At 42.0% G+C, this 13,876-nt stretch overlaps 1 protein-coding gene across 10 annotated transcripts in view; it reads right to left on the reverse strand.

The window, feature by feature from the left end:
* Nucleotides 1-211: 211 nt before the first annotated feature.
* Nucleotides 212-13,876, reverse strand: part of MBNL2 (muscleblind-like splicing regulator 2) — a 106,463-nt gene continuing 92,798 nt past the window's right edge. For all 10 annotated transcript variants that reach the window (XM_014944130.1, XM_014944131.1, XM_014944129.1 and 7 more), the window contains one exon: nucleotides 212-3,201. In XM_014944130.1, coding sequence (XP_014799616.1) covers nucleotides 3,074-3,201 — 128 coding nt within the window. In that variant the 3' untranslated portion in view covers nucleotides 212-3,073. The remainder of the gene's footprint in view (nucleotides 3,202-13,876) is intronic.

The following is a 13,876-nucleotide window of genomic DNA, read 5'->3' on the forward strand; positions in this document are numbered from 1 at the left end:
CGTGGGTCCTGAACCTGGGCATTGCACTTAAGGATTTGTACTTGAACATGCAATTAAGGAAAAAATAAAATTAAAAATAAAATAAAATAAAATAAAATAATTACAGACTTTTAAAAGAGACTCCTCCACTTCCTTTTGAGACTCTTTTTGTTCCCCCAAGGCCCCTCTTCCCGGAGCCGCGCGGCAAGAAAGGATGGCCCCGACTCGGCTCTCATTTTAAAATGCTTCTTTTTATTTCAGTGGTTGTACATTGGGTGAATGAATTTAACGTCACAACAGAAGTAGAATGGCTATTTAACAGACCACTAGTAGTTATATGCTGAAAAAGAGTGAATGGAGGGGTTTCTTTTAACTGTTACCGAGATATTCATCGTAGGCGTCATCGATTATGCTGGATGAGAGAGGCAAACAAAAAGGTATTTTGGTGAGGTGCTGGATCCTTTGAAAAAAATAAACACTGAGACACCTCAAGTCACTTGAAACCGTGTCCCAGCTACAGTATTCACTGTCTCTGTGTTGGCCCATCTCATGGTTCTTTTAGGGGGGTTTATTTGTTGGATTTTTTATTTTTTTTAATTAAACAAAGCATTTAAAATTTAATCATTTTCATTAGACTTTTTTTTTTTTCTTTTAAAATATAAACAAAGTTTTGGCAAATAATATTTATACAGAAAAATAGTTTTAGATCTTCCCAAATTTTGAAATAGTCTATAAAATTACTTTATAAATAAATAAAATGCAGAATCTGTTGTACACGTATTTGCACATCTCTGTAATTGCCTCCTTACTGTTAGCATAGGTTTGTACTTGTATAGTTTTCAGGAATATTACAAAGTCATAAAGTCGGAAAGTGGATCTCTTATTAAAAATACATTTTCTCTTTTTGTCTGTCAGTTTATCTGGATGAAAGACCTGATGTATCTGAAGCTTCGTCATCCATGGGCAAAAAATAGTAGTATTGGATTAATTGTAAAAAACATAGAATAACAGTTATTTCGAAACATAAAAAGTTCACACAAAACAATGTCTTGAAGAGTTATCTACATAAAATATTTAAACAACATGGATAATTTACCATTTAGTATTGTACAATAAGCTACCCAAATGCCTAAATTAACTATTATAAAAAAATAAAAACAACTTTGACAGATATAGGCAAGTTGCAGTGTCAACTACCTAGTTATAATGACTGAGAAAGTCTACAAATATTAGTGTTTTAATAGTATATAATGGTGATACCTTAACTGCTAAAGTAACAAGTTAAGATACATTATTTTTCCACAAATTAAAACTAACGCAACGTTACAAGCACTATGTTAATTTTACAATCGAATCGTGATTATTTTTTTCTTTCGGATGATCAAATCTCCAGCTTTATATATAAATAGATAGTAATTAGACATTGGACAAACAAGATTTAGCCCGGAAAATAATTTCCTAGACAAATAATTATATGGTTAGTGCCTTCAGTCGTCCAGAACAGGCAGTGCTGCCGAAGTTTAAAATAGTTTACAATCAATCTGAAGAGGTTAAGTTAAAATACTGCAATCACTAATAATGTCCACATAGAAAACTTATGCTGCAAACAATTATACATAATATCCACTTATAACAGCTGTCTTGTTTTTTTAAACAATAATTTAAAAACTATGTCATTTATGTGATACATGTGCAACATATAAAATGTGAAATATGAAATATTTGGTACAATAGTGCTTGAAACAAATCTCAAATCAAACAAATGAAATTTTAATTATACATATATAATTACCTTGTAAATCAACAAAGTATTTAAAAAAGTAAACAACATTAAAATCTGCTTCATCCATATATATGTATGTATGTATATATAATATGTATATAATTGTATTAAAGATATCTTCATACTTTTGTGACATAAAATATGTTTTTAAAGAAAAACAATTAAAAGAACTATTTTTTTCTCCACTCTAATCTGGTTACAATCGTATAATCCAATTAAAAAAAATGCAAGTACAGTAACGATTTATTAAACTGAATCTCATTCTACATTCTTAGTGTTCAGTTAATAGTCTAGATTAAAGTCACCCCTGAAGTTTCAGTGACTCAACTGAATTTTAATTAAATTAGAATATCATACAAAGCTCTTCATCTACCACCTTCTTTTTCGCCTTTTCTTTTGTTAGTTTGGTCTTTTTTGTGTGTGTGTGTGTGTGTGTTTGATTTTACAGTTTTAGAAGTTACTTCTTAACAGCTTGGATCTTTTTGGTAACCTGACTATGAGTTTGAAAGATTATTCGCTTCCGGTGAGATTTGACTGTTGGCATCAGGCTCACTTTCATCAAGTCTGATGTGACAAAATTTAGGCACTTCTGCAAAGTCTCTTTTAAAAACATTATAAATATACTCGTAAAATAATATTCTCAAGACTTTGTTCTTTTTGGGGATTGAGGGGGGGTACAACTGTGCAAAACTTTTAAATTTTCTTCTGCTACTCTGCTATGATTCAAATGCAACTTCTCCATACAAGTCAAACACCAACCATGTGCATCTAAAGAATTTGTGCTTTCCTTTGGACTTCTGGCTAAAAATATTCAGATTGGCAGGGTGGCGTGCAGGACACTGGGCTGCGTTTCACTTCCTCTGTCTTGGAATCAACTCCCTAGGGGAGCAAAACCAAGATTTTTTTTTATTTTTTTTTTTTTATTTTAACCGAGAAGGAAAACCCCAATCATAGTTCGAGTGAAAATTAAACCTGCAACTGGGATAAGTTCTTAGCCAATACAACTTAATTATTGCTGAGCTCGAAAGATTCAGAGACAACTGAATCTCACGAGGCCCATTTAACTGGACCATTTCCATTGGGTATAGTTATGGAAAAAAGACAATATTTGCAAGAATTAAACTATGCTTAGAAAAATCTTTAAAACTAAATGTTACCCTTTATGTCTTGAAACATCACAGCTGGTATCAGGTAGTTAACTATTTTAGGTTGGAGTATAGTAAGCATACCATATTTAATATTCATATATGACATAGCAGCACTAGCTTTTTTCGAGTTTGTGATTTGTCCGTAAGAACAAATTCTTGACTTTTAGCATGCAGTTTGTGGCAACTCTAGAGAGGAGGAGACGGGGTAGTATGTACAGTAGCCGTGCTTGGCCGTCCGCAGGGAGGCTTCGTGACACTCCGTTCCGCTCCTGCCGGCTATTTCAGGATTATCTGTTAAGAGAAAGGAAAGCGTGATCGCCCTTTTAAGGTGACACGGGGAGAGCATTTCGCCCCGACGGATGGCACTGGACTGACTAAGCTCGGGTATAGCTCGTAGAGGACAACATCCCGTATGGGACAGCATCCCTTATGGGACAGCATCCTGTATAGGACAACATCCCGTATGGGACAGCATCCCTTATGGGACAGCATCCTGTATAGGACAACATCCCGTACGGGACAGCATCCCTTATGGGACAGCATCCTGTATAGGACAACATCCCGTACGGGACAGCATCACTTATGGGACAGCATTCCTCACGGGACAACATCCCGTAGGGGACAGCATCCCTCATGGGACAGCATCCTGTATAGGACAACATCCCATATGGGACAGCATCCCTCATGGGACAGCATCTTGTATAGGACAACATCCCCTAGGGGACAGCCATCCCTCATGGGACAGCATCCTGTATAGGACAACATCCCATATGGGACAGCATCCCTCATGGGACAGCATCCTGTATAGGACAACATCCCATACAGGACAGCATCCCTCATGGGACAGCATCCTCTACCCTCACGCTGCCTGAGAGGTCTTTGCACTTCACAAACCTGGTCATCCTCTTCCCGCATGCCCATTCCTCACTTGAGTGAGTGAGGACACGCAGAGGCGGGTGGAATTTGAGGTACCAAAATACTGGAGACCGTGGTGAAGCCCCAAAAGGGCCTGGCCATCAGTGGGGTGCACACCCCCAACGCCCCCACTGCCAGTGGAGGGGAAAGCAGCCCTGGCCTCCCGAGGAGGCTCACAAGTGCGTTGGTGCCTGGTGTGGTTCTCCAGCTCCCACCCAGCTCCCACAAAGTCAGGAATGACCAAGGGAAACGGTGGAGGCAGGGCCCCTCACCACTAGCAAGCGAAAAAATGTACTGGGCTGGGTGTTTTCAAGGAGCTAAAGTGTGTTTTCAATGCCCTTTTTGCAGCTGCTTATTTCCTAAAAAAATTAAAAAATAAATCATCTGCAGGTCAGCAAAACTTGAGAGGTTTTTCACGCTTCCTTACGCCAGGGGATCCAGGGGGATGACGGTGACACTACCTCTGTGTGCCTAGCGAGTCACTGACCGTGCTGCTTTACCTCCCCAAGGTCTCAAACTGAGGGTGAAGCAACCATTTTGCAGAGAGAGGTTTGCCTGGAGAAGAGAAGGCTCCGGGGAGACCTTATAGCGGCCTTTCAATACCTGAAGGGAGCCTATAGGAGAGCTGGGGAGGGACTCTTTGCCAGGAGGTGTAATGAGGGAAACGGTTTTAAATTGGAAGAAAAAAGATTCAGATTAGATCTCAGGAAGAAATTCTTTACTGTGAGGGTGGTGAGACACTGGAACAGGTTGCCCAGAGAAGTTGTGGATGCCCCATCCCTGGAAGTGTTCAAGGCCAGGCTGGATGGGGCTTTGAGCAACCTGCTCTAGTGGGAGGTGTCCCTGCCCATGGCAGGGGGCTTGGAACTCCATGATCTTTGAGGTCCCTTCCAACCCAAACCATCCTATGATTCTATGCAAACTCTCCCGCTTCCAACACTGTGAAGGCCAAACACACACGGTGCCCGGCAACCGGCTCGACCTGCTCACAGCATCGGAACACGGTCGAGGTTTCCACCACCTGCTGCTGGGGAAAGTCATGTCAAGAGCCAGGGGTGGGATGGTTTTGCCACAGCGATGGCTCGTCCATGTCCCAGACTCCTCTGCACGAGTGGAGGGACGGGAGCGCATCATCGCATCATCTGCTCTTCCTGTCGCATTTGGCACTCAACATATTTTTAAGCTGTGTTTGGAGGTGGGAGGCAAGACAGTCTTAACAGCACTTCGACCTACTTGTGTATTTCCAAGCTAGACCGCTGCTTAATGCAATATTTATTTTACAAGGGGAGGAAAAAAAAATAAAAAAATAAAAACGGTGTTTTGAAAATATCCTGAGCAACATACTACCTCTGACATACAGACTGCCAAAAAGAAACACGCTCGCCTCTGCCTGGAAGGTGTTTGTTCTAGTCCCCTGCCCGGCAAGGGGAGGAAAAAAAAATAAAAAAATAAAAACGGTGTTTTGAAAATATCCTGAGCAACATACTACCTCTGACATACAGACTGCCAAAAAGAAACACGCTCGCCTCTGCCTGGAAGGTGTTTGTTCTAGTCCCCTGCCCGGTCATATTTTAACATTTTAAGACACCTCACAACCACAACTGCCTTGCTCTCCGTGCACAACCACCAGGTCCCTCACCCCACCCAACTGGCCTGGCCGGCATGCCACAAAGTCACCTTTGATTACCACCAGCACCGAAAAATCTGGTGGTTTTCTGGCCCCGTTGTAATGAATGCTGTGCAAACACCTGCTGCTCCGAAGGGCTTAGCGCCTAAATACATCGTACATACAACAAGGACATATATTTTTAATGAACTTCCACCCATTGTGAGTTTGTTAGCTTATCGCCTATCTTCTGTTTCCTATTGAAATAACAGAGAAATAGCTTTGCTGAAAGAATCAAGCCCTGCCTGCCATAGCCCTGGTCCACCTACAGCAGGGTGATTTGACAGTATGTATGTACAAAGAACATAGCTGTGCTGAAAATCAGAAGCGACCAAGATTATCAGCACTGGTATTTTTAGCCTGTTACAACCCCAACATGTCAATGTAATTAATAAAGCAGCTGGAGCTATACTGGGTTAGCCATAATCACGCAAGTGTATTTAAAGGATCCTAAGGTCTGGTTTATTGGGACACAACCCAAAACCTGCTCAGTGTTAAAAAAAACAAAGAGAATTTCAGATACGGCAGCTGCCTACGTTGTCTGCCAACTTTTGAGGGGATAAACTTGCATTTTCCTATGGCTTTTTTCCTCCCTTTGTCTCTACAGGGAAACAAATCACTGCCCCTTATACCCTGAAAGGGCAAACAGCCCCACAAGACTGATTCTCCCCCAAAATGTGTGACAGAGAAGGCAGAGGGCCTCATCTCAGAGCCCAGGTAAGGGCTTCCACCACCCGGTCCCTATTCCTGCCATTCCTCCCCTCCTCTCCAAACTCAGGAAACGGCGAAGACAATGTTTAACACTTTCCTTTTGTGCTGAGCACGTCCTGTTTACATGGCTGAGGGTGCAGGAGGAGCAGCTGGAGCTCTCCCCAACGTGCTTCTCCCCCTGCCAGTGCCTGGGGAGCCAGCTTGCTCCCACCACATCATCCTCGCCGCCCCACCACTCGTGCAGGGGATGGAACTAGGGCATGTTGCACCCCGGCTATTTCTAGTACACGTAGGAGTCCTCCTAGGAAAAAAAAAAAAAACCCAAACCAAAAACCTCAAGCTTCTCCTTCAGAACAAGCTTCTCCAGTGCAGAGAAGCAGAACTGAGGAGCTACATTTTTATATTTTTTTTTTAACTTTAGCCACAAAGTGTAAAACGTATCCCGTAGTCTTTAATTATATGTTCACACCCTATTTCTCAAAAGATATCACAACTCTGCCATAGCTACATACACATGTATCAGCTTCTGCAACTGTTTTGTGGTTGTTTTTTTTTTCCCCACTGTGTCTGACAGAGAAACATAGAATGCTAAGCTACTTTACATGGAAAACACACCGCGAACCTCTTCTGTTTAATCTACAAACGAAGTAATAAGCTGTGATGGAAGACAGAGGCTATCTTAAGTCTGCATCGCTGCTAATTGCTCCAACCTAGCATGCTGACAAAGGAGCTGTACAGAACATACCCACGAAGCAACATCCCTGCAAACACCTATTGCAGAGCCTGCACTCCCTCGTTACTCGCAAGCTGTACAGAACATACCCACGAAGGAACATCCCTGCAAACACCTATTGCAGAGCCTGCACTCCCTCGTTACTCGCTCATAGGTCCAACGACCTTCCTGTTCACTACTCTTTGAAAAATTACATCTCAAATGTCCATAAATACGACTTACCATATTTGCAGTGATACTTTATCATTATGCTTCCCAGCAACGTGACACAACGTATTGACACTTTTACCACAGGACATACAAGCTTAAAAAACAGAAAAATAAGACTACACAATGCGTGTGCATTGTCCCATGTACAAGGGTCTACAGGTCAAGCATGGGAAAGCATTTTCTCATGCTCTGCATGGGTAAGATCCACAGGTGTGGATACAGACGTGCCAGAAAACATACCTTCTGCTGCTGCAGTAAGAGATCTAATAAGAACACCATTTCTAGCATAAGCAGAATGGGTTGGCTCTTACAGTCTGGGGTAGTAATGCACAGAAGATGTAACAACAGCAAAGGGCATTTTTGGAGGCATTCACAGACACAGGGTACCCTCTTCATTGCCTTATTGCTTGGAACCCTGTTTGAAATGCCAGAAAGCTGGCTACCCTTTAGACTAAAATCACTAAATTTGTGCCAATGTTAGTTATGAGACCCCACTGAAATTGCAAATACACAGAGTGAACCTAAATTTCTGCAAACTACTTTCTGTCAAGAAGCATTTGCTCTTCCAAATTTTCCAGCTCTTTAGAGGTGGCATTTTCAGCTCCCAAATGCCAAGACTTTCTCTCTTTTCTATCAGAGTAAGGCTCTTTTAGACCTTTACCTTCAGGACCTCTGAACGACCACAGTGGTGATTAAGTGCAACCCTAAATTCAGCCAGGGCTGTTCCTAAGGATGATACAGTTCTGCAGTGTCATCCATAGGAATGACAACTAAGAGAGACACTACTGCCAATGGTTTCAGCTTCTCTCTGAACTACCAACCCATGGTATGCAGCAGACAAATCGACGTCAACTTGGGATCTCCTGAGACCCAGCAAAGGCAGCTGCAACTGGCTAGTGTCTCAAGACTTCAGAAGTAAAATTGAGATTCTCTTAAATTGAGGTGGAAATTTCACCTTTGTGGACTCTTTTCTGACACCCAGGTTACTATGCACACTGCTTTCCTTGATATGGTCCATAGAATTGACCAAAGTACCTAGAATCACGACTGGGTACTACGAATTTCAAGAAGACCATTTGGCTTGAGATTTTCTATTTTGAAACTAAAACTCGCAAAGCTTCTTTATTCTGTGTTAAATTCTGTTTCTAGTCCCAGATTTGTTATACAACGATGACTACAGAAAACTTACCATTCTACATGAATTCCATGGACATGAACTCTTGTTCAACTAAAGACCTGTCACAATGGATCAGCTGGAAAACATGACTTTGCATCTACTTCTGAGATGTTTCTCTTTCAGAAGTTTTGAAATTATTTCTCCAAATTACACTTACTCTATAGGCGTTAATACATTTTAAGGGGGCATTAAAATCGTATTTGACCTCCACATTGTGAAGGACTTACCCCTCCAAGAACAAACTCATACATAGAAAATATTTTAGAATGCTCAGCCTTTCATTTTAAGAGCAATGTAGTAACAGCAGTTTCTTGTAGACAAGATTCATCTCAGATGATTTCAGACATGTATGCCTCAGCTGGCCATCCTGTTTTATATCTTCCTAGCCTACCTCAGGCAACTTTTTTTAGCCTGAGGCAGATTACCAACTCATGACACTTTTTTCCCCTCCACTGAATTTAAGAGTCTATGGCAAACAGTTCACACACAGGTATTTAAGACACCTGCGTCAGGGCAGATGAATCCTACCACGCTGACATTTTCAATTTTCACGTTTTTCACACGAGTAGCAGACTGGTCATATATATCTAGGGTATACATTAAAAACGACAGATATTTTCAGACAGCCAACTCATATCAGGCTGTCTCATAACTTCTCCCGCTTTCTAAAAATAAAACTAACACCAAGTATTTCTTCCCTTTGACATGAAACTCAAGACTATTTATATTTCTCCATGCCTTTGGGAAATGCCTCCATTTCTTTATTTTTCATTTTCTCTTAGAATGCTCTTTTGTGGCATGCACCTTGTTCTTTGTTTTGAAAATAAATCAGTCCTTTTTTTTTTTAATCAAAAGTGGAAAAGGATGAGTAAATATTCAGACATTTACGTGCACCTTGTTCTTTGTCTTGAAAAGAAATCAGTCCTTTTTTTTTTAATCAAAAGTAGAAAAGGATGAGTAAATATTCAGACATTTACTGAGAGTAATCACTATCTTATCAGTTATGCTTGGTCTTACTTAATTTTTACATAACATTACAGATGCACTTTTTCACCTCCTGTTTCATAGAATCATTTGCATAGAGTCATTTAAGTCGGGCCCCCGATGAAGCTAACTTACTGGCTGGTGTGTCTGGTTTTCCTTTGTGCTACACTCCAGGTGCTCTCCCTTGGTCTTACTTAATTTTTACATAACATTACAGATGAACTTTTTCACCTCCTGTTTCATAGAATCATTTGCATAGAGTCATTTAAGTCGGGCCCCCGATGAAGCTAACTTACTGGCTGGTGTGTCTGGTTTTCCTTTGTGCTACACTCCAGGTGCTCTCCTGCTGACTTGCAACCCTTCTCCAGGCTTTGGGCATCTGTTACTGGTACTGGCACCATACTGGTAGGAGTGGGATGGATTGCAGTTCCCCTTCCCCAGCAACTCTAGCTTAAAGCCCTCTTCACAGGCTTTGCAAGCCTCCCACCAAAGATGCTCTTCCCTTGTCTGACAGGTGGACCCCACCAGACCAGGTTTCTCAAAGCGAGTCCCATGGTCTAAGCAGCCAAACCCCTGGCTGTGGCACCAGCCCTGTTGCCATTTACTGATTTGCCAGATTCGATTGGCCCTATCAACCCCCTTCCCTTTGTCTGGGAGGACTGATGAAAAAACTACCTGCACCCGAGTCCCTGACTGCCACCCCCAGGGCTCTATAGCCTTTCTTGATAGTCTTCAGGCTGCTCCCAGCCGCATCACTGGTACCCATGTGAAACAGTAGCAGCAGATAATAGCTAGAGGACTGCATGAGGACTGGTAGTCTCTCAGTGACTGTTTCTCCATGGCTTCAGCAGCAGCCCCTCCACGGAGCACCAACCCGAGCTACCCAACCTCCCACCCCAAGATTCCCACTGACACTCCCCCCAGGGATGGGATTTGCCCCTGTCCTCAACTGGATAACAGCTGAGCAAGCTCCAACTCTCGCTTGCATGAAAACCAAGCCTTCTTGCTCCCAACACTCAGGGTGGAAAGGCGGTGGGGTACTCACACCTCACCTCTCCCACCTTTGCTGTTGTCCTGCACCTTTTCCTGGTCCTGGCACTAGCTGCAATCCCCCGTTGGAAGCCTCTACCTGGCCTACTGCCTGCACTACATCACAAGCCTTGTCACTGCCCCAAGAGCCTCCCTTCCTTCTCTCGACCAAGTAACATTTGCACATACCCATCTAACCTCAGGCCTGCCTCACTCATTTGTCCCCTTCCACTTTCAAAATTCACAGTCACCAGTTTGTACTCCTCTAAAACTAGTGTCAAACTAGCATCCTTCTACAGAGATGTCACCTGCAAACACTGAAAAGAAAAAAAAAAACCCCATGAATAAATGTATCCCCCCCAGCCAGAACCTAAAGGAACTACTAATAGGGCTGGAGCGACCTGCTGAAAGCAATTTGTTACCCCTGCTATCACTGCCAATCACTTCATCCCTTTTCATAAACATACTGAGCTCCACCTTGCATCGCTGGCTTCTTTCCTTTGCTATTCCTCCTCTCTTGATGGCCAGAAACCCCATTCTCATTTCCACCATATTATGATTTCATGTATATCTGCTTCATTTTTCTCACTAACTGTGGAACTCCCTTCAATTCAGGAGTGAAGGAAGATTTTTATTTTGCTGATTCTCCATTAATTCAATGTATCCCCAATATATTTGTCTACTTCGCTCATCAATAAGGTGACCCCCGATTTGTATATAAAGGGTGAGATGTCTATGCCACAGATGATCTCCTTGGTTGCCTGCCCATACAGTGACTAATATCAGGGGCATCAGGTGTTTCCTGAGGGGTGGAGGTCCTATTTGCTTGGCTTTCTCACAGCCCACCCCCTCCTATGGTAATTCTGGTACCCTGCTCCATCCTCTCTTTTCTTCCCTTAATTTGAGCATCCCCACTTCTGCTCCAGTTCACATGGGACAATTATGCCTGTCCCATATGTTGATGTTATGCCTCTGGAAATGGCTAAGTGTCAGATGTCCATGCTGAAGTGGACACAGCTGCTAGCATGTTTTCATTCCATCAGGCACAAGCTGCTGGCCATCAGGGTGTCATGAAGCTGACAAAGACGTTGTCTAAATCCAGCTCTTCACGATGATCTAAAGAAAAGATCAAGGCAACTATGGGATCCCAAAGGGCTCAAGGGTTCAACAGCATCATTCTTCTCGTTTAATATTCACAAGGTCCTGAAAGAGAGTCCAAAGCCACTTGTGCTGCCAACTCCTTAGCATTCTTATGAGCTTCAATAGGTATTTACCCAAGTAATAATGTATAATATTTAAGTTCAACTTAATAGGTATTTACTCACTCCAAAGCAACAGGACTAGTTGTTTTAAAAATGAAAGCAATCTGCCTTTACTTATTCTTCTTTAAAGTAATAAATAATGCAGTACTATAAATTGATCATAACATACTCTAATCTATTCTACCAAAATCTATTTTTACGTAATCACACAGGCAGCAGACAGACTACATAGAAATGAGAAAACCACTGCGGTAATATTTTAGGAGTTCCTGTACAGTGACTGTTTTGAATAGCCACTCAATTTTACCTTTCAGCAGGTGTGAGCTACTGCAATCATGTGTGTTTTTCGCTTCCTACTTTCAAGTAATTTTCCTTCTCCTCTTGAATCTTAGAAACTGCCAGAACAGGCTTACGCAGAGAAACTGAGAGCACAAAGGAGTGAAAGGCTGTGCGTTACCTGTAAAAGTGCCCATATTCCTGTTGCAGGGGTGTTATTTCTCCAAACTTCCATTTTCTTAGGTGTCCTTAACCCAGCTTCCCCCTGCCTCCCCAACAAAAGCAGCTTTATATTTTCCTCCTACCCATCACGCATGCCCAAATCATGCAAACTCAGACTGTCACTACACGCGTGGCATCCCTGTAGGTGAACACAGCCACCGCACACAGAGCAGGGCTAGCACTTCTCCAAGTTCCCCATCAGTAACCACTGCTCTGAACACCCCTCCCCCCCACCTCCCAAAACCTCCCAAAACCTGGTACTCCAGTTGAGACTCCCTTCCAAGCAAGGGATGGTCCACAGCAACATCCAGAACTTAAACAGAGAAAGGTACCAAATTTATGTGCATCAAGGTTACTCATCAGACACCATGTTTATAACACTTGTGTTAGATTTATGAAACTCTCTATATTTAAAACTAATCTGAGGAAATCTTAACGTTCCTGACTTTTGACTGCTTACCGCTTCCTTAATTTTCTTCGTATCTGAATACTCTCACATAAACAGACATACATATTATTATACTATTATATATTAATATCGTATTATTACACTATTACGTGTCTCCCTCTGTACTCGGCACTGGTGAGGCCACTCCTTGAGTACTGTGTCCAGTTTTGGGCTCCTCTCTACAAGAAAGACATTGAGGTGCTGGAGTATGTACAGAGAAGGGCAACAAAGCTGGTGGGGGGTCTGGAGAACAAGTCTTATGAGGAGAGGCTGAGGGAGCTGGGGGCGTTCAGCCTGGAGAAGGCTGAGGGGAGACCTTCTCACTCTCTACAACTACCTGAAAGGAGGTTGTGGAGAGGTGGGGGTCGGTCTCTTCTCCCAAGTCACAGGCGATAGGACAAGAGGAAATGGCCTCAAGTAGCACCAGGGGAGGTTCAGATTGGATATTAGGAAACATTTCTTCACTGGAGGGCTTGTCAAGCATTCCATCAGGCTGCCCAAGGAAGTGGTTGAGTCACCATCCCTGGAGGTATTTAAAAGACATGTAGATGTGGTGCTGACCGACATGGTTTAGGGGTGGACTTGGCAGTTCTAAGTTAACAGTTAGGCTTGATGATCTTAAAAGTCTTTTCCAATCTCAACGTTTCTATAATTTAGATTTAAAAGATAATATTGCACCAAAAATGAAGTCAGTCAAAGCTAACTAATATCTGTCTCAAGCTGAAAGTCACGACAGGTACAAGAAACTAACAAATAAATAAATAGATGTTTCCACTGCGTGTGGGCAGCCTCCTGCATGCTCAAAGCCAAAGAATGGCATTTCTGATAGGCAATAAATCATACACTGAGATAAAAATATGACATTCGTTAATTCAAGGGAAAATGGTTGGAGCAGCTAGAGATGTCCAGATGCAATTATTTCATAGAGCAGAATCCCAAAGAAGTACATCTGGAGCTCTGCTCTGCACTGTGTTATTAAAATTTTATGATGGAAAAAACCAGACGCACATGAGCCGTGCATACATGCCAAGCACAACGAAACAAACTCATTTTCCCTTAAATGCCTACAAAATGAGTTGACCTCAGATTTTTTTTCCTGTGTTTAAATAATAATTATATGGCTCAAGACTTTTACTCAACCTGTTAAAGTATAATTTGTTGAGTAATTCAAAGGAAGAGCACAAAAGGAAGTTATCATATCAAACGTAAATACATTATTTTAATTGCAACGATACAAAAGCTAAACCAGTCTGTAACAGGAATGGGAAATATGTCTTGATTTTTTGTTATATAAAAGAAATAGTGTTTGCCTTTGCTTGCTGCTCATGTTATG

This window comes from Calidris pugnax, unplaced genomic scaffold (genome assembly GCF_001431845.1).
Source record: "Calidris pugnax isolate Ruff unplaced genomic scaffold, ASM143184v1 scaffold69, whole genome shotgun sequence".
NCBI classification, from domain to species: domain Eukaryota; kingdom Metazoa; phylum Chordata; class Aves; order Charadriiformes; family Scolopacidae; genus Calidris; species Calidris pugnax.